The sequence below is a fragment of the Dermacentor andersoni genome, chromosome 2 (genome assembly GCF_023375885.2).
Source record: "Dermacentor andersoni chromosome 2, qqDerAnde1_hic_scaffold, whole genome shotgun sequence".
Taxonomy (NCBI): Eukaryota; Metazoa; Arthropoda; class Arachnida; order Ixodida; family Ixodidae; genus Dermacentor; species Dermacentor andersoni.
In genome coordinates, this window is record NC_092815.1 from 193,625,166 (window position 1) to 193,650,819 (window position 25,654).

The 25,654-nt window shown below is 47.1% G+C and overlaps 1 protein-coding gene across 1 annotated transcript in view; it reads right to left on the minus strand.

The window, feature by feature from the left end:
• Positions 1 to 21,956, minus strand: part of LOC126540269 (endothelin-converting enzyme 1-like) — a 70,818-nt gene extending 48,862 nt beyond the window's left edge. The window contains exons 1-4 of the mRNA XM_055075933.1: positions 21,801 to 21,956; positions 21,135 to 21,218; positions 20,954 to 21,063; positions 2,366 to 2,594 (exon numbers count right to left, since the gene is read on the minus strand). Of these exons, the coding sequence (XP_054931908.1) occupies positions 2,366 to 2,594; positions 20,954 to 21,063; positions 21,135 to 21,218; positions 21,801 to 21,809 (432 nt within the window). The 5' untranslated portion in view covers positions 21,810 to 21,956. The remainder of the gene's footprint in view (positions 1 to 2,365; positions 2,595 to 20,953; positions 21,064 to 21,134; positions 21,219 to 21,800) is intronic.
• Positions 21,957 to 25,654: the final 3,698 nt, after the last annotated feature.

Consider the following 25,654-nt stretch of genomic DNA (forward strand, 5'->3'; position numbering starts at 1 on the left):
TTTTTTGCCAGTGCAAGCTGGCTGTTAGCGTGACCCTGGCACTTTTTTCGACCAGCCGTTATGGCTCAGTGCCTTCGAATTGCCGTATCCTAATCGGCGCACATTGTAGAAACGCTTGTGCGCCCATGTTTGAGTCTACAGAATGCCCCAGGGGGTAAACTTGATTCCGAAGCGTCGAAAAAACTAATCAAATAACCATATGACATGCCGAAAAAAAAAACGTGAGCCCAGAAAACAGTGTTCAGCACATCGTAAAGCTGATGCCTATTATTTACACAGGTTTTACTTTAGTACAAATTGCAATCAAGCATCCTATGGAATTGCTGAGGCGGCGGCAACTGATATGCTTGTCTCAGAGACTAAGAATATGCACCTACGTATCTCCTGAATGTTTACGTCTGTCTCTCATTTTGTGCTTCTTGCTTCTCTTAATTGCTGCCGTCATATGGGCTGTATTTTTTATGCTTAGCACACTGTTTGAAAAACCAGCCGTGGCATGTTTAGCATGTTTCACAATTCTACTCGGTGCGCTAAATTGCTCTATGCGGCGGACGCAATTTGCAAGAGAAATCAAAATGAATATTGACTAATTAGCGAAGATTTACAGTGATTTACAGTAAAGAATTTACAGTGATTGCTTTACGGCACACACTGCAATTTACGAATTGTAGCTGGGGAATTAGAAAGTCATGTTCGCTTCGAATACATTCCGAGGACGACACCGGTTTCGATGTATGCGTTCGCAAACTACGACGAAACGAACTGGTCTTCCAGTGAAGCTTCAAAAAAGGCGTTTTGTAAGAAAAATAACTGGAGCAACGGCGCACTTTTACGGCAAATTTGACAGCGCGCGTCTCGAAACTTGTGCTATAGTTTCCAAATTCGTTCTAAGTGAATGCGCGTTGTGAAGTGGGCTTTTGTTTTTGGTTTATCAGCGGTAGTGACAGCGGCACCCTCGGTATTTTCAACTGAGTGAGGCTGTGACGCAGCGATGAACCTTGGTATCGAAAGCGGCAAAACAGACCTCGCCGTGGCGGCGCAGTGGCTAAACGGGAGGTCACAGGATCAAATCCCGGCCGCGGCGGCCGCATTTCAATGCAGGCGAAATGCAAAAGCGCCTGTGCAATGGGAGCACGTTAAAGAACCCTGGATGGTCCAAACGTTCCCCCTCTAGCGCGTACATAATTATCATATCGTGGTCGAACCCCAGTATCTTAAACCGCAGAAAACGGTGTGAGCGACGCCGCCGAAAATTGTGTTTAATTTCTGCGCTCCCGGTGTTGACGAAAGTCCCGGCGTTGACGCATTTTAAAGAAGTACGGTATACGTTTCTTGTATTCCTAGCAACTATCCCTTTCTTTTTGCCACGTTTTCACGTTTATGCTCAACGCAAGCTCCGGCAATCGCAGCATGTGGAGGAGCTGCAACATGCAAAGCAACTGGCAGTCAGTCTCCAGGTGATTCACATGAAGCGGCTGCTGTAAACATGTCTGAGTTTTTTTTTTTTTTTTTTGATGTGAAACTAAATACAGCTGCCTCCAAATGGGGCATTCACAGAGCAATATGAATGATCAGCAAACGTGCATAAATATTTCGCTGTCGGCGACAAAGCCGGTCTGTGAATTTTAACCTTCCGTTCCAAAATTACTTTCGTTATTTATTCTAGAACTTGTGCACCATAACACAAAACTCTGTTGTGGGCGAACGGCCACTTTCTCAGTCTTGCACACCTAAACGGGCGGACATTTTTTAGGTTAAATCACACCCTCCAGTAGCGTAGTGGCTCCGGCATCGCGCTGCTCAGCTCGAGCTACCTGGTTCAATGCCCGACGCGGTGACCGCAGCTCGATCGGGGCGAAATGCAATATGTGTATTTAGATTTAGGTGCACGTTGAACAACTCCAGATCGTCAAAATTAATCCTGTGTGCCTCATGTGATTTTGCACGTGAAACCTCAGAATGTTCTTTTTTCTCAACTAAAACCAAACGAAGTCACTTTTTACTCCAAACAAAACCTGTAGCTCATGCGTGCGACCATCGGGTATGCAACCGCGGAAGTTATTCCAACATGTGGGAACGCGCAACGTATATAATTTCGCCAAGCTTACACAGCCTCTCCTACTTAAAGCAATAACTATAACGATAACCAGATGGATGCAAGAAAAGTGAGAGTACGAACGCTATACTTAGTGCTGCATTAGGTTAGCAGCGTAGTATTCGCTCCGCTACCTACGTTACGTTATCGCTAAGTAGCGTTTCTCCTGTAAACTTTCCGGAGTCCCTCTTGCCAACCCCAAATGTTTATTGATTTGAGTATGAATCGCGATTAGCTCAGGAACAAGTTCTGCTGAACTCTTCAACGTACCATGAGTTCCGAGAAGGTATCCGACCTGTTCATGTACTGCTCGAAGGATACGATGAGCAAGGTGGGCAGAATGCGGTCCACTAGGCGCACGCATAGCCTCCACTTTGGCGGGGATCCAGTGCGACCCGAGAGAAGGAAAGAGCTTGCTTCCACGAAGGACTGTCCATCTTCCAGAAACGGAGACACGTAGACTGTCAAGTGCAGGCCCATGTAGTGGAACAGTGATTCTCTGGTTGATAGGAAAACGGCGCAGCGAAATGTGTGTTGCTTATTATTTACGAACGTGCCAAATTGCTTAACAAATGTCTAACCGAAAGGAAACCGCAATAACATGCAGAAACGCAGTGCCAGTTTAGTCTGGGTGCACTAGGCTTTCGTAGATTTCAAAGGAAACATCGACGTAAATAATTTTTGTGATGAGTGACAGGGAAAAAATCTCTCGTCGTCTGAGCCTCATTTGGTTGACTTGTGCACCAGTGACCATTCCCAAGACACTCCTTATATACCTCGCCTGCGTCATATTCTTTTTATGACGCTCACACCTTATTACAAACGACCCTGCCGCACCCCGTGAGACTTGTGTTCTTGCCATCTAGGGTGTGCAGCTTGTAAGGATTGGGAGGTCAATCCCACCGTTCGTAACCAGTTGTCAAGATTGGAGTGGAGCATGAATTAGATGGTAGCTGGCCCATGCCGTCGTCCCACTTATCCACGCTGTGGACGTGTTGAAGGTTAAGACTGCTTCTCATCGAGAACGAGGAATATGGGTTTATTTACAGTATCTACATAAGGAAGTTGCAGTTCATCAGTCTAGCATGACTGCGAGGGAAAGTACACTGAGCAGCCGCACAACAGCGGTTTATAAACACTCGGTCCTCCCTCGATCCATAGGTGAGGGAAACGTTCGACCACTGATCGTAGATGAGCCACCTCTCTGCGGGATGGCTTACACACACACACTTCCGCACAGGTTCACGGTCACCACCGACGTCAGACGGTCTTCGCAGAACTCGGGGCTTACGTCCGGAAAGGCTCATCTTATTCCCCGAGCTGACCCCCGCAGCGCGGCCGCGGGTTCTCCATTGTCTTGCGTCTTGAAAGGCGCGTGGGACGTTGCCGCCAAATACGTTCCCTCGGCAACTCCCCCGCTCGAGGCAGACGAGGTCGGCGGTGGCGTGTTCAGTCATAAAGCCTGGTTCGTCGAACTCATCTCGGCAATCCCGCGACGCAGAGTGGCGGACGCGGCGCATTGTCCTTGGTACACAGTAGACTTAGTGACGCCGTTTGGCTAGAGGATGACGGTCGCTTTCCAAGAAACGTTTACGCCGCTGTCGCAACTGGCTGGAAAAACTTGCACCTCAGTGGGCCGTTCTTAACAGCGCCTCCATGGCCCGGAAAATCTCGACTGTCCAGCGCTGACAACCGCTGGGCAGGAAGAGAACGGCTGGTGGCCAGGGGGTGATGCCTTGGCTCGCAGCGACCCCTCGTGTAATGATGTCACCGCCCCAAAACATCCAACAAGGGCAGGCAACTGCAAAACGAACCCTACAACATGGTTCTGCGCCGAGATGACGTACCTTGGATCTCACTTTAGACCCACTAGGCTTCAAAGAAAACATAAGTACAGTAAGAAAAAATGCTGCATTTCGCTATGCCAATTTTTGAAGCAATTTCGTGCTGACAAATTTAGCAATCATGTAGGGAATCCTGTTAAATGAGAGGGGATCTTCTTGGCTTAACAACATTAACAATAGTAACCCTAAAATTTAGGCGGGACCCTTAAGCGCAGAATTCAAAACTGCTCAAACCATCCGCATTGCTATGCAACTTTCCCTTCTTATATCTAACGGAGAAGTTGTACTCTTGGAGAGTGAGACTCCATCGGAGCAAGCGGCCATTTTTGTGTGACATTTGATTGAGCCACGTTAGAGGACAGTGGCCAGTCTGGAAGATGAACTTCGCTCCGTACAAGTAACACAACATCTGGGCGGCCCAAACTAAACAAGCGCATTCCTTCTCTGAAGCGCTGTAGGCTTCCTCTCTTACAGTTAGTTCACGGCTGGCATAGAGGCTAGGATGCTCCTCGTTATCGTCGCCGCCCTGACTAAGTACCATGCCCATACCTCTGTCGCTTGCGTCGCATTGAACTATGAATTCCTTTGTGTAGTCTGGCGCACGAAGCACAGGACGAGAAACCAATAGCGTTTTCAAACCTTGCAAAGCGTTCTCTTTGTCCTTATCCCAGTGTACGCTACTCGGTGCTCCCTTTCGGAGGGCGTCCGTTAAAGGACTTGCCATTTGCGAGCAATTCGGAATGTACCGTTGATAGTACCCCACAAGTCCCAAAATGAACGAAGGTCTGTTTTCGTGCGCGGCTGAGAAAATTCTCCAATCGTAGGTATTTTCAGCTCGGCCGGCCGTCTCGTGCCTTAGCCGACAACATGGCCCAGATAAGTAACCTGCGAACAGCCAAGTCTACACTTTTCCGCTTTCATCGTTAAGCCGGCTTCCCTCAACCGTGAGAACACCTGTCTAAGGTGCGGTACTTGTTGTTCCCAGCTGTCCGAAAAAATTGCTACATCATCAAGATAGGGCAAGGCGAACTCCTGCAAGTCTTTTAGGACAATATCCATTAACTTAGAGAAGCTAAACTGCGCGTTCTTCAGCCGGAAGCTGAGTGCGAGAGGGCGAAAAGTGCCTACAGGTGAGATGAATGCGGCATAGCTGCTGGCACTTACTGAAAGGGGAACTTGACAGTACCGCCGCACGAGATCTATAGTTGAAATGTATTTAGCAGCGCTAATTCTTTCAATTCGTTCCTCAATGTTTGGTATCGGGTACAGCTGATCCCTAGTGATGGCATTTAACTTCCTGTAGTCCACGCACGGACGAAAGCCCTTGTGAGGGGTTTCTACCAGTATTAGTGGTGACGTGTAGTCATTCTCAGCGCGCTCAATAACTCCCAACTCTAGCATGTGCTGTATCTCTGACTCCATAATTTCTCTCTGTCTTGGAGACACCCTGTAAGGCTTTGATCTTACGGGTTCGGTTGATGTCAGCTCTATTTCATGCGTTATTAGTCCGGTTCTACCTGGCCGATCGCTGAATCTGTCGAGATATTCCCGTAACACCCCTTTTAGCTCATTTATCTGCTCGGGTCTAAGAGCGTGCGAGCTTACCGAATGTTTTACTACTTCTTCTAGGCCGATTTCAGAGTCGGAGGTCGCCCTATACTCCTTAAACTTGGTACTAGTGCCATCCTGCTCTTTGATGGTACAGTTAACGACTCCGCTCCGCTCTATATACGGCTTCATCAAATTGCAGTGATATATCCTCACCTCCTTCCTGCGACCGGGCATTTTCAGAGCATAGCTAGTATCTGAAAGCGGGCCCGACTTTAACGGGCCCGTCCCAGTGAACTTCAAGCTTGTTCTTTCTTGAAGGTTTGAGGATGATTACATGGTCTCCGGCGTTAAACGTATACGGAGCCTCGCATTCTTGTCGTAATATAATTTGGCGTTCTTTTGAGCTACTCCCATGTTCTTTTCGACTAGTTGTTGGGTTGCGCTTAGCCGTTCCAGCAGATTTAGAACGTATTCAACCACTGTTGGACTCTCCCCTCATTCCTCCCACATCTCTCTTAACATTCTCAGTGGAGAACGGAGTGTCCTCCCATACACTAGTTCTGCTGGCGAGAACCCTGTAGCCTCATGTGGAACCGTTCGCAAAGAAAACAAAGTTGCCGGCAGACAGTTCTCCCAGTCCTCCTTGTGCTCGTAACAGAGCGCACGCAAAACTCGCTTAAGCACTGAATGCCAACTCTCTACACTGTTTGACTGAGGCTGATAGACGGAACTGTGTATTAACTTTACTCCGTACTCTTGCAAGAATGTGGAAGTCAGTGCGCTGGTGAATACTGACCCTTGATCCGCCTGATTTGCGGCTGGAAACCCAACTCGTGCAAATACTGTCAAAAGCGCGTCTACTACTTCGGTGGAGCTGAGCTCTTTCAGAGGGATTGCTTCCAGAAACTTTGTAGCCGGACACAGCATGGTAAACAAGTACCTGTAACCCGATTTTGTTTTTGGTAGAGGCCCTACCGTGTCTATCACAAGTCGTCTGAAAAGTTCTGTTATTAAGGGCACTACCTTTAGCGGAGCTTTCCATGTCTCTCCTCGTTTACCCGAGCGCTGGCAGGCGTCGCATGATCTTACAAAGTTTTCTACGTCTTTGAAACAGCCAGGCCAGTAGTATTCCATTAGCAATGTTTCCTTTGATTTGTTTATGCCTAGGTGGCCGGACCAGCCATTTCCATGACAGAGACTCAAAAGGTCCTCCCTGTACTTAGTCGGTACGACTAATTGATCTAGAATCCTATCCTTTCGATCTCTGTAGTGCCGATACAACAATCCTCCTCTCTCTTGCATCGTCACGTGCCTAGCAATGCCTTCTTTAGCTGTGTGGTATAATTGAGCTAAGCTGTCATCATTCTTTTGCTCCGCTGCCAGTGACTCTCTGTCCACACGTAAGAGCTTATCAAAGTTCTTTTAGGCCGGTGATAGTAATGACCCTCTCTCGCTTGCGAGTGCAGCAGTGGGCTCTTCCTGCAGGGGTGAACTTTGACACCCTAGCGATACGCTCTCATTGAGCTGGTCAGCTGGCGGGCTTTCCTCGACCGTTCTTTCATCCATCGAGCCTAGCTCGGATTCCGTTACTGAAGTTATCTCTTTTGCTGCTTCCGCTGGAGCAGATGGTGCATTTTCACCCGAAAGCGACGCCATTTTACGAGCTTGGCCTCGCGTCAATGCCTGTACTACGCCCTCTCCCTGTTTATGCCCTTTTTCACGCAGTAACCGATTAGAACGATTCGAAAAAATGTAAGGGTACTGCAGTGACAAAAATTTGGAAACTGCAGCCTCGGTCACTAGCTCCGTGAATGGTCCACTGATTTTGACTTTGGCCATGGGCAGACACACGCTGTGTTCTTCTACAACCTGTTTGATCCATGCTACTTCTCCAGTGAAGTCGTCTACCGTCACGTAAGACAGATGGACAACGTCCATCATGGCGGCACTGTCTCTTAGCACCCTGCATGGTTTGCCATTAACTTGCAGGTCATGAAGATATGGGATTAAAGGTTCCATATTCTGGTCTTTTTCATCTTCGTAGGAAAAAAACTACCCTAGGCTTTCCGCACTTCACAGCGATATGTCCCAGTATGTGGCACTTATAGCAACGGGTCGGTCTAAAAGATTCGAATTTTCTTTTCTGCTCTTTTTGTACAGTTTCGCCGTTAGGTTTCTCCTCGCTCTTTTCTGCGAGCTTTTCCTCCAAGTCTACAGGCTCCGATCGTCTAGTCTGCGAACCCCTTTTAAACGGAAATGGTTTCCGCGGTCCATTTCGACCGTCCCAATTACCGTCCTCGGCGTTCAGCTTTCTACGCGTTGCGTACTCTTCGGCTAATTCCGCCGCCCTTTCCACAGTGTTTACATTTCCTCCGTCTTGCACCAGTACGTGGCACTTATAACAACGAATCGGTCTAAAAGATTCGAATTTTCTTTTCTGCTCTTTTTGTACAGTTTCGCCGTTAGGTTTCTCCTCGCTCTTTTCTGCGAGCTTTTCCTCCAAGTCTACAGGCTCCGATCGTCTAGTCTGCGAACCCCTTTTAAACGGAAATGGTTTCCGCGGTCCATTTCGACCGTCCCAATTACCGTCCTCGGCGTTCAGCTTTCTACGCGTTGCGTACTCTTCGGCTAATTCCGCCGCCCTTTCCACAGTGTTTACATTTCCTCCGTCTTGCACCAGTACGTGGCACTTATAACAACGAATCGGTCTAAAAGATTCGAATTTTCTTTTCTGCTCTTTTTGTACAGTTTCGCCGTTAGGTTTCTCCTCGCTCTTTTCTGCGAGCTTTTCCTCCAAGTCTACAGGCTCCGATCGTCTAGTCTGCGAACCCCTTTTAAACGGAAATGGTTTCCGCGGTTCATTTCGACCGTCCCAATTACCGTCCTCGGCGTTCAGCTTTCTACGCGTTGCGTACTCTTCGGCTAATTCCGCCGCCCTTTCCACAGTGTTTACATTTCCTCCGTCTTGCACCAGTACGTGGCACTTATAACAACAAATCGGTCTAAAAGATTCGAATTTTCTTTTCTGCTCTTTTTGTACAGTTTCGCCGTTAGGTTTCTCCTCGCTCTTTTCTGCGAGCTTTTCCTCCAAGTCTACAGGCTCCGATCGTCTAGTCTGCGAACCCCTTTTAAACGGAAATGGTTTCCGCGGTTCATTTCGACCGTCCCAATTACCGTCCTCGGCGTTCAGCTTTCTACGCGTTGCGTACTCTTCGGCTAATTCCGCCGCCCTTTCCACAGTGTTTACATTTCCTCCGTCTTGCACCAGTACGTGGCACTTATAACAACAAATCGGTCTAAAGGATTCGAATTTTCTTTTCTGCTCTTTTTGTACAGTTTCGCCGTTAGGTTTCTCCTCGCTCTTTTCTGCGAGCTTTTCCTCCAAGTCTACAGGCTCCGATCGTCTAGTCTGCGAACCCCTTTTAAACGGAAATGGTTTCCGCGGTCCATTTCGACCGTCCCAATTACCGTCCTCGGCGTTCAGCTTTCTACGCGTTGCGTACTCTTCGGCTAATTCCGCCGCCCTTTCCACAGTGTTTACATTTCCTCCGTCTTGCACCAGTACGTGGCACTTATAACAACGAATCGGTCTAAAAGATTCGAATTTTCTTTTCTGCTCTCTTTTTACAGTTTCGCCGTTAGGTTTCTCCTCGCTCTTTTCTGCGAGCTTTTCCTCCAAGTCTACAGGCTCCGATCGTCTAGTCTGCGAACCCCTTTTAAACGGAAATGGTTTCCGCGGTTCATTTCGACCGTCCCAATTACCGTCCTCGGCGTTCAGCTTTCTACGCGTTGCGTACTCTTCGGCTAATTCCGCCGCCCTTTCCACAGTGTTTACATTTCCTCCGTCTTGCACCAGTACGTGGCACTTATAACAACGAATCGGTCTAAAAGATTCGAATTTTCTTTTCTGCTCTTTTTGTACAGTTTCGCCGTTAGGTTTCTCCTCGCTCTTTTCTGCGAGCTTTTCCTCCAAGTCTACAGGCTCCGATCGTCTAGTCTGCGAACCCCTTTTAAACGGAAATGGTTTCCGCGGTTCATTTCGACCGTCCCAATTACCGTCCTCGGCGTTCAGCTTTCTACGCGTTGCGTACTCTTCGGCTAATTCCGCCGCCCTTTCCACGGTGTTTACATTTCCTCCGTCTTGCACCAGTACGTGGCACTTATAACAACGAATCGGTCTAAAAGATTCGAATTTTCTTTTCTGCTCTTTTTGTACAGTTTCGCCGTTAGGTTTCTCCTCGCTCTTTTCTGCGAGCTTTTCCTCCAAGTCTACAGGCTCCGATCGTCTAGTCTGCGAACCCCTTTTAAACGGAAATCGTTTCCGCGGTCCATTTCGACCGTCCCAATTACCGTCCTCGGCGTTCAGCTTTCTACGCGTTGCGTACTCTTCGGCTAATTCCGCCGCCCTTTCCACAGTGTTTACATTTCCTCCGTCTTGCACCAGTACGTGGCACTTATAACAACGAATCGGTCTAAAAGATTCGAATTTTCTTTTCTGCTCTTTTTGTACAGTTTCGCCGTTAGGTTTCTCCTCGCTCTTTTCTGCGAGCTTTTCCTCCAAGTCTACAGGCTCCGATCGTCTAGTCTGCGAACCCCTTTTAAACGGAAATGGTTTCCGCGGTCCATTTCGACCGTCCCAATTACCGTCCTCGGCGTTCAGCTTTCTACGCGTTGCGTACTCTTCGGCTAATTCCGCCGCCCTTTCCACAGTGTTTACATTTCCTCCGTCTTGCACCAGTACGTGGCACTTATAACAACGAATCGGTCTAAAAGATTCGAATTTTCTTTTCTGCTCTCTTTGTACAGTTTCGCCGTTAGGTTTCTCCTCGCTCTTTTCTGCGAGCTTTTCCTCCAAGTCTACAGGCTCCGATCGTCTAGTCTGCGAACCCCTTTTAAACGGAAATGGTTTCCGCGGTTCATTTCGACCGTCCCAATTACCGTCCTCGGCGTTCAGCTTTCTACGCGTTGCGTACTCTTCGGCTAATTCCGCCGCCCTTTCCACAGTGTTTACATTTCCTCCGTCTTGCACCAGTACGTGGCACTTATAACAACGAATCGGTCTAAAAGATTCGAATTTTCTTTTCTGCTCTTTTTGTACAGTTTCGCCGTTAGGTTTCTCCTCGCTCTTTTCTGCGAGCTTTTCCTCCAAGTCTACAGGCTCCGATCGTCTAGTCTACGAACCCCTTTTAAACGGAAATGGTTTCCGCGGTCCATTTCGACCGTCCCAATTACCGTCCTCGGCGTTCAGCTTTCTACGCGTTGCGTACTCTTCGGCTAATTCCGCCGCCCTTTCCACAGTGTTTACATTTCCTCCGTCTTGCACCAGTACGTGGCACTTATAACAACGAATCGGTCTAAAAGATTCGAATTTTCTTTTCTGCTCTTTTTGTACAGTTTCGCCGTTAGGTTTCTCCTCGCTCTTTTCTGCGAGCTTTTCCTCCAAGTCTACAGGCTCCGATCGTCTAGTCTGCGAACCCCTTTTAAACGGAAATGGTTTCCGCGGTTCATTTCGACCGTCCCAATTACCGTCCTCGGCGTTCAGCTTTCTACGCGTTGCGTACTCTTCGGCTAATTCCGCCGCCCTTTCCACGGTGTTTACATTTCCTCCGTCTTGCACCAGTACGTGGCACCTATAACAACGAATCGGTCTAAAAGATTCGAATTTTCTTTTCTGCTCTTTTTGTACAGTTTCGCCGTTAGGTTTCTCCTCGCTCTTTTCTGCGAGCTTTTGCTCCAAGTCTACAGGCTCCGATCGTCTAGTCTGCGAACCCCTTTTAAACGGAAATGGTTTCCGCGGTCCATTTCGACCGTCCCAATTACCGTCCTCGGCGTTCAGCTTTCTACGCGTTGCGTACTCTTCGGCTAATTCCGCCGGCCTTTCCACAGTGTTTACATTTCCTCCGTCTTGCACCAGTACGTGGCACTTATAACAACGAATCGGTCTAAAAGATTCGAATTTTCTTTTCTGCTCTTTTTGTACAGTTTCGCCGTTAGGTTTCTCCTCGCTCTTTTCTGCGAGCTTTTCCTCCAAGTCTACAGGCTCCGATCGTCTAGTCTGCGAACCCCTTTTAAACGGAAATGGTTTCCGCGGTCCGTTTCGACCGTCCCAATTACCGTCCTCGGCGTTCAGCTTTCTACGCGTTGCGTACTCTTCGGCTAATTCCGCCGCCCTTTCCACAGTGTTTACATTTCCTCCGTCTTGCACCAGTACGTGGCACTTATAACAACGAATCGGTCTAAAAGATTCGAATTTTCTTTTCTGCTCTCTTTGTACAGTTTCGCCGTTAGGTTTCTCCTCGCTCTTTTCTGCGAGCTTTTCCTCCAAGTCTACAGGCTCCGATCGTCTAGTCTGCGAACCCCTTTTAAACGGAAATGGTTTCCGCGGTTCATTTCGACCGTCCCAATTACCGTCCTCGGCGTTCAGCTTTCTACGCGTTGCGTACTCTTCGGCTAATTCCGCCGCCCTTTCCACAGTGTTTACATTTCCTCCGTCTTGCACCAGTACGTGGCACTTATAACAACGAATCGGTCTAAAAGATTCGAATTTTCTTTTCTGCTCTCTTTGTACAGTTTCGCCGTTAGGTTTCTCCTCGCTCTTTTCTGCGAGCTTTTCCTCCAAGTCTACAGGCTCCGATCGTCTAGTCTGCGAACCCCTTTTAAACGGAAATGGTTTCCGCGGTTCATTTCGACCGTCCCAATTACCGTCCTCGGCGTTCAGCTTTCTACGCGTTGCGTACTCTTCGGCTAATTCCGCCGCCCTTTCCACAGTGTTTACATTTCCTCCGTCTTGCACCAGTACGTGGCACTTATAACAACGAATCGGTCTAAAAGATTCGAATTTTCTTTTCTGCTCTTTTTGTACAGTTTCGCCGTTAGGTTTCTCCTCGCTCTTTTCTGCGAGCTTTTCCTCCAAGTCTACAGGCTCCGATCGTCTAGTCTACGAACCCCTTTTAAACGGAAATGGTTTCCGCGGTCCATTTCGACCGTCCCAATTACCGTCCTCGGCGTTCAGCTTTCTACGCGTTGCGTACTCTTCGGCTAATTCCGCCGCCCTTTCCACAGTGTTTACATTTCCTCCGTCTTGCACCAGTACGTGGCACTTATAACAACGAATCGGTCTAAAAGATTCGAATTTTCTTTTCTGCTCTTTTTGTACAGTTTCGCCGTTAGGTTTCTCCTCGCTCTTTTCTGCGAGCTTTTCCTCCAAGTCTACAGGCTCCGATCGTCTAGTCTGCGAACCCCTTTTAAACGGAAATGGTTTCCGCGGTTCATTTCGACCGTCCCAATTACCGTCCTCGGCGTTCAGCTTTCTACGCGTTGCGTACTCTTCGGCTAATTCCGCCGCCCTTTCCACGGTGTTTACATTTCCTCCGTCTTGCACCAGTACGTGGCACCTATAACAACGAATCGGTCTAAAAGATTCGAATTTTCTTTTCTGCTCTTTTTGTACAGTTTCGCCGTTAGGTTTCTCCTCGCTCTTTTCTGCGAGCTTTTCCTCCAAGTCTACAGGCTCCGATCGTCTAGTCTGCGAACCCCTTTTAAACGGAAATGGTTTCCGCGGTCCATTTCGACCGTCCCAATTACCGTCCTCGGCGTTCAGCTTTCTACGCGTTGCGTACTCTTCGGCTAATTCCGCCGCCCTTTCCACAGTGTTTACATTTCCTCCGTCTTGCACCAGTACGTGGCACTTATAACAACGAATCGGTCTAAAAGATTCGAATTTTCTTTTCTGCTCTCTTTGTACAGTTTCGCCGTTAGGTTTCTCCTCGCTCTTTTCTGCGAGCTTTTCCTCCAAGTCTACAGGCTCCGATCGTCTAGTCTGCGAACCCCTTTTAAACGGAAATGGTTTCCGCGGTTCATTTCGACCGTCCCAATTACCGTCCTCGGCGTTCAGCTTTCTACGCGTTGCGTACTCTTCGGCTAATTCCGCCGCCCTTTCCACAGTGTTTACATTTCCTCCGTCTTGCACCAGTACGTGGCACTTATAACAACGAATCGGTCTAAAAGATTCGAATTTTCTTTTCTGCTCTTTTTGTACAGTTTCGCCGTTAGGTTTCTCCTCGCTCTTTTCTGCGAGCTTTTCCTCCAAGTCTACAGGCTCCGATCGTCTAGTCTACGAACCCCTTTTAAACGGAAATGGTTTCCGCGGTCCATTTCGACCGTCCCAATTACCGTCCTCGGCGTTCAGCTTTCTACGCGTTGCGTACTCTTCGGCTAATTCCGCCGCCCTTTCCACAGTGTTTACATTTCCTCCGTCTTGCACCAGTACGTGGCACTTATAACAACGAATCGGTCTAAAAGATTCGAATTTTCTTTTCTGCTCTTTTTGTACAGTTTCGCCGTTAGGTTTCTCCTCGCTCTTTTCTGCGAGCTTTTCCTCCAAGTCTACAGGCTCCGATCGTCTAGTCTGCGAACCCCTTTTAAACGGAAATGGTTTCCGCGGTTCATTTCGACCGTCCCAATTACCGTCCTCGGCGTTCAGCTTTCTACGCGTTGCGTACTCTTCGGCTAATTCCGCCGCCCTTTCCACGGTGTTTACATTTCCTCCGTCTTGCACCAGTACGTGGCACCTATAACAACGAATCGGTCTAAAAGATTCGAATTTTCTTTTCTGCTCTTTTTGTACAGTTTCGCCGTTAGGTTTCTCCTCGCTCTTTTCTGCGAGCTTTTGCTCCAAGTCTACAGGCTCCGATCGTCTAGTCTGCGAACCCCTTTTAAACGGAAATGGTTTCCGCGGTCCATTTCGACCGTCCCAATTACCGTCCTCGGCGTTCAGCTTTCTACGCGTTGCGTACTCTTCGGCTAATTCCGCCGGCCTTTCCACAGTGTTTACATTTCCTCCGTCTTGCACCAGTACGTGGCACTTATAACAACGAATCGGTCTAAAAGATTCGAATTTTCTTTTCTGCTCTTTTTGTACAGTTTCGCCGTTAGGTTTCTCCTCGCTCTTTTCTGCGAGCTTTTCCTCCAAGTCTACAGGCTCCGATCGTCTAGTCTGCGAACCCCTTTTAAACGGAAATGGTTTCCGCGGTCCGTTTCGACCGTCCCAATTACCGTCCTCGGCGTTCAGCTTTCTACGCGTTGCGTACTCTTCGGCTAATTCCGCCGCCCTTTCCACAGTGTTTACATTTCCTCCGTCTTGCACCAGTACGTGGCACTTATAACAACGAATCGGTCTAAAAGATTCGAATTTTCTTTTCTGCTCTTTTTGTACAGTTTCGCCGTTAGGTTTCTCCTCGCTCTTTTCTGCGAGCGCTCTTTTCTGCGAGCTTTTCCTCCAAGTCTACAGGCTCCGATCGTCTAGTCTGCGAACCCCTTTTAAACGGAAATGGTTTCCGCGGTCCATTTCGACCGTCCCAATTACCGTCCTCGGCGTTCAGCTTTCTACGCGTTGCGTACTCTTCGGCTAATTCCGCCGCCCTTTCCACAGTGTTTACATTTCCTCCGTCTTGCACCAGTACGTGGCACTTATAACAACGAATCGGTCTAAAAGATTCGAATTTTCTTTTCTGCTCTTTTTGTACAGTTTCGCCGTTAGGTTTCTCCTCGCTCTTTTCTGCGAGCTTTTCCTCCAAGTCTACAGGCTCCGATCGTCTAGTCTGCGAACCCCTTTTAAACGGAAATGGTTTCCGCGGTCCGTTTCGACCGTCCCAATTACCGTCCTCGGCGTTCAGCTTTCTACGCGTTGCGTACTCTTCGGCTAATTCCGCCGCCCTTTCCACAGTGTTTACATTTCCTCCGTCTTGCACCAGTACGTGGCACTTATAACAACGAATCGGTCTAAAAGATTCGAATTTTCTTTTCTGCTCTTTTTGTACAGTTTCGCCGTTAGGTTTCTCCTCGCTCTTTTCTGCGAGCGCTCTTTTCTGCGAGCTTTTCCTCCAAGTCTACAGGCTCCGATCGTCTATTCTGTGAACCCCTTTTAAACGGAAATGGTTGCCGCGGTCCATTTCGACCGTCCCAATTACCATCCTCGTCGTTCAGCTTTCTACGCGTTGCGTACTCTTCGGCTAATTCCGCCGCCCTTTCCACATTTCCTCTGTCTTGCACCCACAGCTTCACAGATGGTGGGATGCTTTTGTAAAACTGCTCTAGACATATGCATTCAATGATCATGTCTCTGCTCTCGTACGCTTCCGCGCTTTTCAGCCACTCGACTAGGTTTGCCTTTAAGCTATATGCAAACTCCGGATACCCCTCGCTATCTTTCTTGCCTGTGCTCCTAAATCTTTGCCGAAAAGCTTCGGTTGAAAGGCGGTATTTCTTCAGAAGACTGGCCTTGACCTTCGCATAATCATACGCCTCTTCCGCACTGAGTCTGGCGATTACTTCTGCAGCCTCACACGACAACATAGACAGCAACCGCTGTGGCCATGTACTCGGACCGAAGTTCATCTTCTCGCAAGTCCTTTCAAAATTGCTTAGGAATAAGCCTATGTCGGTCCCGACTTCAAATAGCTTTAATAGCCTGTCCATGCAGTATGATTCTGCCTCACTTGATCGTCCTAGTGCCCCTTCACTTCCTTGAGACAACTAACGTTTGCTTTCAAGTTCAAGTTGCATTTTTTCTTAACTCGCGATGTCTATCGTGTTCCTCTCCCTCTTGTTCGTCTCTATCTCCGTCCCGTTTCTCTCTTTTTTCAGAAGTTCCAACCCCATTTAAGTTTCTTCCTCACTAGCCTGTTCTGAAATTAGCTGCAATAATTCCGATTTTAGCATTTCCTTGCGTACATCTAGGCCCAGTTCCTCACCAACAATCAACAATTCGTCTCTCAGCAGTCTCCTTAACTCCATGATTGCTGCTTTACTGCATTGGTCCTGCTCGCTAAATCTACCTAGGAAAACACAACCTAGCTAACACTCAACAATCTAGCTTCCCTACTGTTCTAAACAGAACAACTACAAAATGAAGCCTAGAGATTCAAAGCAAAAACCAAGCACTCACCGCAGACACAGCACACGTCGCAAAGTCCGTCTCACCGCTGTCAGCCAGTTGTGAGGATTGGGAGGTCAATCCCACCGTTCGTAACCAGTTGTCAAGATTGGAGTCGGACATGAATTAGATGGTAGCTGGCCCATGCCGTCGTCCCACTTATCCACGCTGTGGACGTGTTGAAGGTTAAGACTGCTTCTCATCGAGAACGAGGAATATGGGTTTATTTACAGTATCTACATAAGGAAGTTGCAGTTCATCAGTCTAGCATGACTGCGAGGGAAAGTACACTGAGCAGCCGCACAACAGCGGTTTATAAACACTCGGTCCTCCCTCGATCCATAGGTGAGGGAAACGTTCGACCACTGATCGTAGATGAGCCACCTCTCTGCGGGATGGCTTACACACACACACTTTCGCACAGGCTCACGGTCCCCACCGACGTCAGACGGTCTTCGCAGAACTCGGGGCTTACGTTCGCAAAGGCGCATCATATTCCCCGAGCTGATCCCCGCTGCGCGGCCGCCGGTTCTCCATTGTCTTGCGTCTTGAAAGGCGCGTGGAACGTTGCCGCCAAATACGTTCCCTCGGCAACTCCCCCGCTCGCGGCAGACCAGATCGGCGGTGGCGTGTTCAGTCATAAAGCCTGGCTCGTCGAACTCATCTCGGCAATCCCGCGACGCAGAGTGGCGGACGCGGCGCATTGTCCTTGGTACACTGTAGACTTAGTGACGCCGGTTGGCTCAAACTTGCACCTCTAAAAAACATAGGACCTCTAAACCTTGCACCTTAGCGGGCCGTTCTTAACAAGCTAAATAATGAAGCGAGAAGAGAGAAGTGATGACCGTATCGGCATTGTTAACAATTACATCAGGCATGGAAAAATAATTTTAACTGCGCAAAACTATGAAGGAAGAAACTATGATCACAGAGCAGTGCGCACAATAACAAAGTCCACAAAGGACTGTGGAAATATAAATACAGTTGGAGGGGAGAAGAGAAGCAGACGAGGACGAAGTGGGACATAAACAACATATACGGACGCCCGTATATGTCGTTCGTGTCTCATTTGGTTCTCGTCTGCTTAGTGCCATAACCTTTGTTTTTAAGTCATGAACCAACTAGCTTAGCAATAAGTTTTGTAAAAATGCACTGTTGATAATTTAGCAAGAAACTAAATTTAGCAAGTGTTTAGTCATCCTAATGAAAAGAATGCATTTTTGGAGTTCTCCTGACATTTTTGGTGACTTCTTCAGTGATGCAAATGGCCACTAATTTTCCCTGGTAAAATTCCTCCAAGGACATTGGCTAACATATGTTACTCGTCCCTATATGTTACCTCAAGAAGGATATATGTGCCATCTGAGACTACTACTAAATTAGGACATACCGAAAGTATTATCACTGAACTATACAGGTACGTTGCATCGAAGCTGCTTTTCTGGGCAATGTACAATCTTTAGATCGGAGACCGTTTCAGAAAATGGTGGGTTGTTCTTCATGTGTGCATTCACAACGTTGACTTACCAGCGCAGGACGTTCTTTTACATTGTAGCTTGTAGCGCACGTTGAAGGGAAGGAAGAAACGATAATGCAAAACAAGAAGCGACGAGGAGAACACTAGTGAAGTTAAATATGGTTAACTGAGATTCGCCGTTTGGCACAGTCATGGTTTCGAACCATAAGAAATTACTCACCGAAATTTTAAATGCGAAGCATTTCTGTGCATGTTCGGAGCCAAGATGAGAGCAAGGTGACGCTCAAGGACGCGATAACCTCCTTGTGACGTTTTGTCTCAAAAAAAAAAAAAAACGTGGGCCGATCCGGGAGATGGTCTAGTCTCAAAATGTGGCTAGCGCGAATTAATGATGCCCGATTGGCCAGTGTCGGACAAAGTGCAAACAAACACTGGGCATGACGCGGATATGGTGCGAATCGTCACTGTCCCCTACCGGACATAGTGCAAGCTCACACCGGATATAATAGGAATTAAGGCAGCTCGCCGCGGCAGGTAGTGCACGTGAGCGCAGACGTGAGCCCCAGCACCAACATGCTATTGTTGCCATTCTGTCGTGGTTACTTCATTGCCTTCATGACATTGTAACAATTTTTTTTATGCGAAAGCATTAAGTGGCCCACTGAGCGAAAAAGCCGACACCTGTCGTCTGGAGCAGCCAAACGGCACGTAAATTCCCATTGGCTGAGAGGCCACGTCCCGTGCGCGCTTCCAAGAAGCCGAGCGGGCAAAAGGGAACAGCCGCTTCCGTGCCATGAGTTGTGTGAGGCGAGAAAGGCATCAACCGCAACGCCACGTCACCGTCGCTTTCGGAAGCCTGTGTTATCCGCACGTTCCTTGTCCGCACGAGCGCTCGCCTGCGTTCTAACTTCGCCTCGGTAATTGCTATAAAGGAAGTACTACATAAAAATAATTAATCCGGAAAGCAGAACCTTGGCGGCATTGAGTTTCGAACCTATGACGCCCCGCTCAGAAGCCGAGTGTCTTAACCACTGGGATGAACCAGCGCCTGCTATATAATAGTCCTGCTCACTCTGTTTTATGAGAGCGTGCTGCTTGGACCTGAAATTTCCATTGCCAAGCCCTGCGTGACGAAAGCGGTGACGTCAAAATCACCGCGGCTTACTTGGGAACTTCCCCGTTAGATTCTATGGCAGTCGGGCAACTAGCATGACGTCACGGATCAAAGTGCACCGGGCTTGTGCTATCTAGGAGGCGTTGGCCAAGCAGTTCAGCGTGCTAGCTTGCCCGCGAGGAGTTCATAACTCGAAGGACCGCTCAGCGGCGTTCAATTGGACATTAATGTTTTCGCATTCACAACTCATAAGAAGTGCTTAGGTGTCCCTGAATTTTTTTTGTTTTCAGGCCATCATCCCCTTTCCGTCGTTTTTATTCTGTTGCTGCCACAGTGTTGTCATATCGCCGTCGTACCATCGTCATCATTCTGTTCTCGTCCTGCCATTGTCGACGTAGCGTTGTCATCACAAAGTCGCCTTTGTGTCGTCATGGTCATTTCACAATCGTCATTCTGTCGTATAGCGATTCCACTGCCGTCAGCCTATTGTCGTCATACCATTTTCATCACAACATCGTCGTAATTTCATCTTCGTCATTTTTTGTCTTCATGCCATGTCGACACGCAGTCGTCGTCATATTATTGCTAATATTTAGCATCGTCATCCCATTGTCGTTATGCCGTCGTCATCATTTCAGCTCCATCATTCCCTTGGCCACACAATCGTCGTACCATCGGCAACACTCCGCATCGGCAGCATGATTGCATCACGCCGCCGTTGTCATACCGGCGTCGTCTTCCGATGGTGGTCATGTAATCGTCATCACACAGTCGTCATACCATCGCCGCCATTTAGGCCAGCGCCACCATCCCATGGACGTTACGCTTCTTCGTCACTAAAAGCCTTCCTCATTCTTGAGCGTCATGTGCGGCCACACGAGACAGAATTGCACTCGCCCGGGTTTCTCGAACGAAAGGAGGGTAAGAGTAGGGTTGCCACTTCTAATACTAACTTGACACGAACCAAGTACCGACTACCTGATGGGGCAGCGTCATCAACCACGTGCTCGCCAGAAGGGTTGATCTAGCCACTTGCGAGTATGTCTTGTACTTCCGTGCGCATGGGCCATCTCTATTTATAATGGGTAGCATGCATGCGGCTGAACAAGCATCAAAGAAAGCGCTTAAGAATAGCACTCGAGAACGAAAAGTTTGACCAGGCATTTGCATCGTTTATGCCTTTCAGAAATGTTTCGCATACATCGGTAATCATCAAGGATGGTTCCTGACTTATTTTTTTCCAACCGAAAATAAGTTTGTCATATTTGATTATGTCGAATGTGTTAAATAGCTTTAAAATGATAACAAACACGCATATGAACAATTAAAACACAGTAAAGAATGAATTCTGAGCAAGTTACCATCATCTATAGACACTTCCACAAATGGTGTGTTTTGGGCCGCGACGTGGTGAAATTGTCAAAAAAAGAAAGAAACAACATTACCAACATTGCAAGATGGCAAACTAAGTTTGGACTCTTCACACATCTTCTCCCTGTGTATTTCTAATTTTGTAATATGTTGTCACAGAGAAATCAAATTGTAGGAAATGCATGCGGAAAGAAGTATGCAGGTAAATTAGCTGTTACCCCGTAAGACCGGTAATACACAATTTTTCGGCACGTATATGTAGTTGACAAATACTTGAAATTTGAACGCAAGGAACGAAGATGACGAATATTGTTTGGGCACAAGATAAGCTCCAAATTGTGTAAACTTTTTTTTTAGAATGGAGTCATCTGATTTTCTTACGAAGAGAAAAAATTATCTTTCTTAAATGTTGTTGAATCTTGCAACTATACATATTTATGGAAGCATGTAATTTTGAAGTTCACGTACATGAAGAGGTATTTTTCATTGATAAAATAACTAAAACTGCATCGTTAAAACTCTACGTTCTACAGACAGGTACCACTGGGAACACAATGTCCTCACTCACGCTTTTGATGAGAGAAGAGACTTCACAATCTCAACCTGCGCTGGATTCTTCACAGCCAACATTGTGTCATTTCGCGATTTGCCTTCGGACTTTGCAACTCTGGATATCATCTGCAATAAAGTTTGCACAGGCTTCAGGTAATCTAGCCGAAACAGCGTCTGGAATGCAACCAGGGCGTTACCGTTTGAAAAGCGATGAGAGCCGTCACGGACTGCAAGCTGAAATTCTGCATTAGGTCGATTAAGGGTTCCTCTCGTGACGAGGACTGCGCAGAAATATAGTTTTAGTTTAGTGTAGCACAATATCCTAATTGTCCAAAACGCTCACACGATGTCCACAACGCACCGGCACCCACTCACTACTGCACTCTTTCTAAAATTTATTCGGCCTCTCATCGGCATTTGTTTCAACAATTCCCCCAATGCTACAATGTTGTTACATATTCATGTAACAATAGCTACACTAATGTAGTGTAACTATTTTAACTACGTTCGAACTAACAGAAAACGCTGTATGATATGCAGCTCTCCACCTCTAGTGCAGGCATTAAGCCGTTGCAGAAAACTTGAATGCCTGAAGACGCAGCACATTGACGAGAATCAGGAATATGTGCAACAATGATATGCTGTCTAGGTTGTCAGTGGCTGTCAGTGGTGCAACGCCATCGGGGCGTCACAGTTCAACGTTTTAGTAACCGCAAAAAGCGGTCCTTTATACACGTGCCAGAAAGCCACATCAAAGAGGTTGCCCCGTGTGCTTTGCAATAAAAAAATATTTTCATACGACGTCTCCCCAGTGTAATCGCTCTTACATTAACGATATTGTAGAAAGTGGAGAAACTACACACCTTGGCCATCTCGACTGCCACAAGGGCCACGGAAGCGCACGCATCCGTATTGTTGCTGCCCTCTCCGGCGACAGCACTTACGATCTCAAAAAACTTGCAAGCGAGATTCGTGAGCTTGTCTATGTTGTCGCTTTCGGAGGCTTCATCGCGACCAAGCAGCACGTCGGCTTCGTCGAGCTGTCGAATAAGGAAACGACTGTTAACAGAAATACTTCTCGCGTGGAAGAGACAAAACTTTCGGTGCCCGACTAATGGCCGTGCCAGACAGGCCTGGTCAGATAAATGCTTTGCGATGAAATATGCGACGCAAGAACAAAATTAAAATACACGACAACAAAAGACGAAACAAGATGACAGAAAGACGCATTGTTACGCTTGAATAAATGAAGTCCTCTTTTCAATAATTGTTTATTTTTTGTTTTTGCTCAAATAGGTTAAATAAGAGATCCGGGCGAGTATGATATTTAGTGCTAGGTGACGCAATGGCCAAGTAGGGCCGAAAAGCGCCAGGCCAGTGTTAATCAATTGTCAACGGAGCAATTAATTACGAGAGGTAAGTGTGACGTGACTGTAAAGGAGCCTAAAAACAGTCGCCTAAAGTGCGTAAAATGCATATGTAGTAAGATTATGCCAATTGCAACTAATGATGGGTACTATAAACATGAAAGATACATTGTGAAAGAATGGTATGATGTACTAAAATATGTCATTAATAAAGGGAAAATCAGACATCCACCCGTTCGTAGCAGTTGATACAAAGGAAACCCATACGGTTTCCTCGAAAGAAAAGCCTCAGAGTTGAAGAAAAATTCGTCCTGGTCCGGGACTCGAACCCGGTACCACCGCCTTTCCGGGGCGTTATGTTTTCGATATGTAATTCAACGAACCTAACTGTGGCCTAATGACATGAAGCTTATTATTCGTTTCAGCACCCTATTTCATTGTTATCGTTATGCTGTAAAATATTGGAGCATATAGTATCAAATAAGGTTAATGAATTCCTGGACGAGCATTCCTCCCTGACAAAATTTCAGCGCGGATGAGAAAAGGTCATTCAACAGTCGCCCAGTCAATCACAATTGTGCACACACTAGCATCACTTCTTGAAAACAATAGCAAGATAGATACATATCTATCTAGCCATTGTTATCAAGATCATACGTGATCTTCCTAAATTTTAGCAAAGCATTCGACCTTGTACCTCACGACCGCTTAATATATAAACTCAATAATTTTGGCTTCACAGAAACATTATTATCATGGATCACAGCATACTGAACGAACACAGAACAGTTTGTGTAAATGGATGGGTAACACTCGGACTGTCTTCCATTCACGTCTGGGGTATACCTCAGGGGAGTGTCCTGGCTGCTCTACTGTTCTTGTTATATATTAACGATATTTCAACAACTTTAGTCTGTGGTACTAACATACGTTTATTTGCTGACGACTGTGTTTTGTACCGAGAGATCTGTACTAGCGACGATCAAGTTGAACTTGACAGTTGCCTTAACAATATACTCGGTTGGTGCAAAACATGGAGAATGGTTATTAACGCGGAAAAAGCTCTCCTCCTTCGTGTCAAGTGTAAAAAAAAAATTTAATCTTAACACTTGCACTCTCGGTTATTCTCTCTTACAAGAAGTTTCAAGTCACAAATATTTGGGAGTTAATGTCACTAATAACCTATTTTGGAGCATGCAGATTGATAAGATATGCACGTCGGCCTTTCAAAAACTATGTTTAATAAGACACAAGGTACGCAACGCCCTTCCCTGCTCTAATCAGTTATGATGAGACCCGCATTTGAATGCGCATGTGTTGTTTGCGACCCGTACACTGACGATAGTATTAACAGAAATGAACGAATACAGAGAAAAGCCGTCAGATCCATTTGCTCAAAATACTCTCTCGCTCTCGGAAGCCCATGCGTTCCTCGTCCGCGAAAGCTCTCGCCTGCGTTCTAACTTCGCCTCGGTAATCGCTATGAAGAAACTCATATATAAAAAAAACAGAACAAATTGGAAAAGAAAAAAAGTTAGTGACGTTCCACTTGGTGGACGCGAGTTACGCGAAAGCGCATGGACGCCGCGAACATGCATGCACCTTAGTGTGCATGCACAGCGAGCACCGCGGCGTCGAAACACAAACGGAAATGGCGCGAACGCCACATTGATTTCGACCGTTCAACGCCTGGTGTGCCGCAGGGAAAGCGTATATCGCTGCACATGCAAGAAGGAGACGCCGCGAACACGCACAGCGAGCACCGCGGTGTCGAAGCACAGACGGAAAGGACGCGAACGCGTCGATTTTCTTCCCCAGCTCCAGGCGCCTTCCTCCCACGGCGCTCGTTTCCCTCGCGGCGACAAACATAATTTCGCCGATGTCACAGACGGGATCTACGCTTGTGCGTAAAACGTGGCGGTTGTAGAACCTGCGACCCCACGCTCAGAAGCCGAGTACCTACCGATTCAGCTAAACCAGCGTGACGTCACTGATCGAATTGCACCGGCCTTGTGCTATATGGAAGGCGTTGGCAAAACGTCTCAACGCGATTGCTTGTCCGCGAGGTTTTCATAGCCGGAAGGACCGCTCTCAAGTGGATATGAATGCTTTGCATTCACAACTCATAAGAAGTGCTTAGGTGTTCTCGGATTTTTCTTCCTAGAACTATAACCTAGTGGAACAGACTAAAAAATGTACTAAATATTCACATTGAGTAACCTAGTTGAAATATTATGTATGTGTTCTTTCTATTGTCTATCATTCTGCATAGTTGTGCTTTCTTTTCTTGCCTACCGTGCTTGGGCCCGTCAAGGGTCTGCAGTATGTAATAAATGAAACAAAAATATAACGATATGCTGGTTAGACATAAACGTTGTGAAAACAACAGCAAAAAGTTCACTGCGTACATGTTTCCTGTTTACGCAGTGACATTAAGGCTTTTACGACACTTAAAGAGTGTGTAAATATGATTATTCAAAGTTTTAATTTTCTTATATGTACAGCCGACAATAGCACATAGGCCTCAGTGCTAAAGATACTTGTTTCTAGGTGCAGCACATCGGATGAGAGAAAGATGGACTGACTTCTGCCTAAAACACGCCGGCATGTGACTTAGTGTAAAATTGTGTGTACGAGTACTTCGACTGAAGTGCTCTGAAATGCATCCGAATATGTGCCTCTAGAGCGTGTTCTGTCACTTCTACAAACGATGTATCACATCCTAGAAGCTGCCACTGCCATGGTGGCATTAGCTTCGCTGGGGCCATCAGGCTATGCTCAAGTGAAGCATCCATTTCCTCGCTAAGTTTTCTTACAGGCCGTGAGAAGGGGCCTCTAACGGCAAGTCGAATAATAAACAGCGTTGCAGATGTCATGTCGCTTACGGTTACATAAGAGGGATGTTCGCGGTTTGCGTTCACTTTCAGAAAGTGCATGAAGCTGGAGTACAACCTCTGAAGATGGAGCGACGACTCCTTAGCTTCTACGCACAGAATCGCCACAGGACTTGTCCTGTAAGCACCAGTCGCCATGTGGTCACCTAGGTGATAGACAAGATTAATCATCTTCAAGGCGTTAGGAGTAGCCGATTGATACACAATAGCCCCGTAATCTAAACGTGTTCGTACGAGCCTTTTCTAAAGGTTCACGAGGCACTTCTTGCCACTACCCCACGCTGTGTGTGACAGGATCTTAAGAATCCCTAAGGCTTTTAGGCATTTCTTATTTAGGTATTTCATGTACGGAAGAAAGGTTAATTTCGCGTCTAAAATTATGCCTAGAAATCTGTGTTCTCTGGCTGCAGGTAAGTTTTGACCATTCTGTTGAATATGGGGGTCTGGGACCAGGCC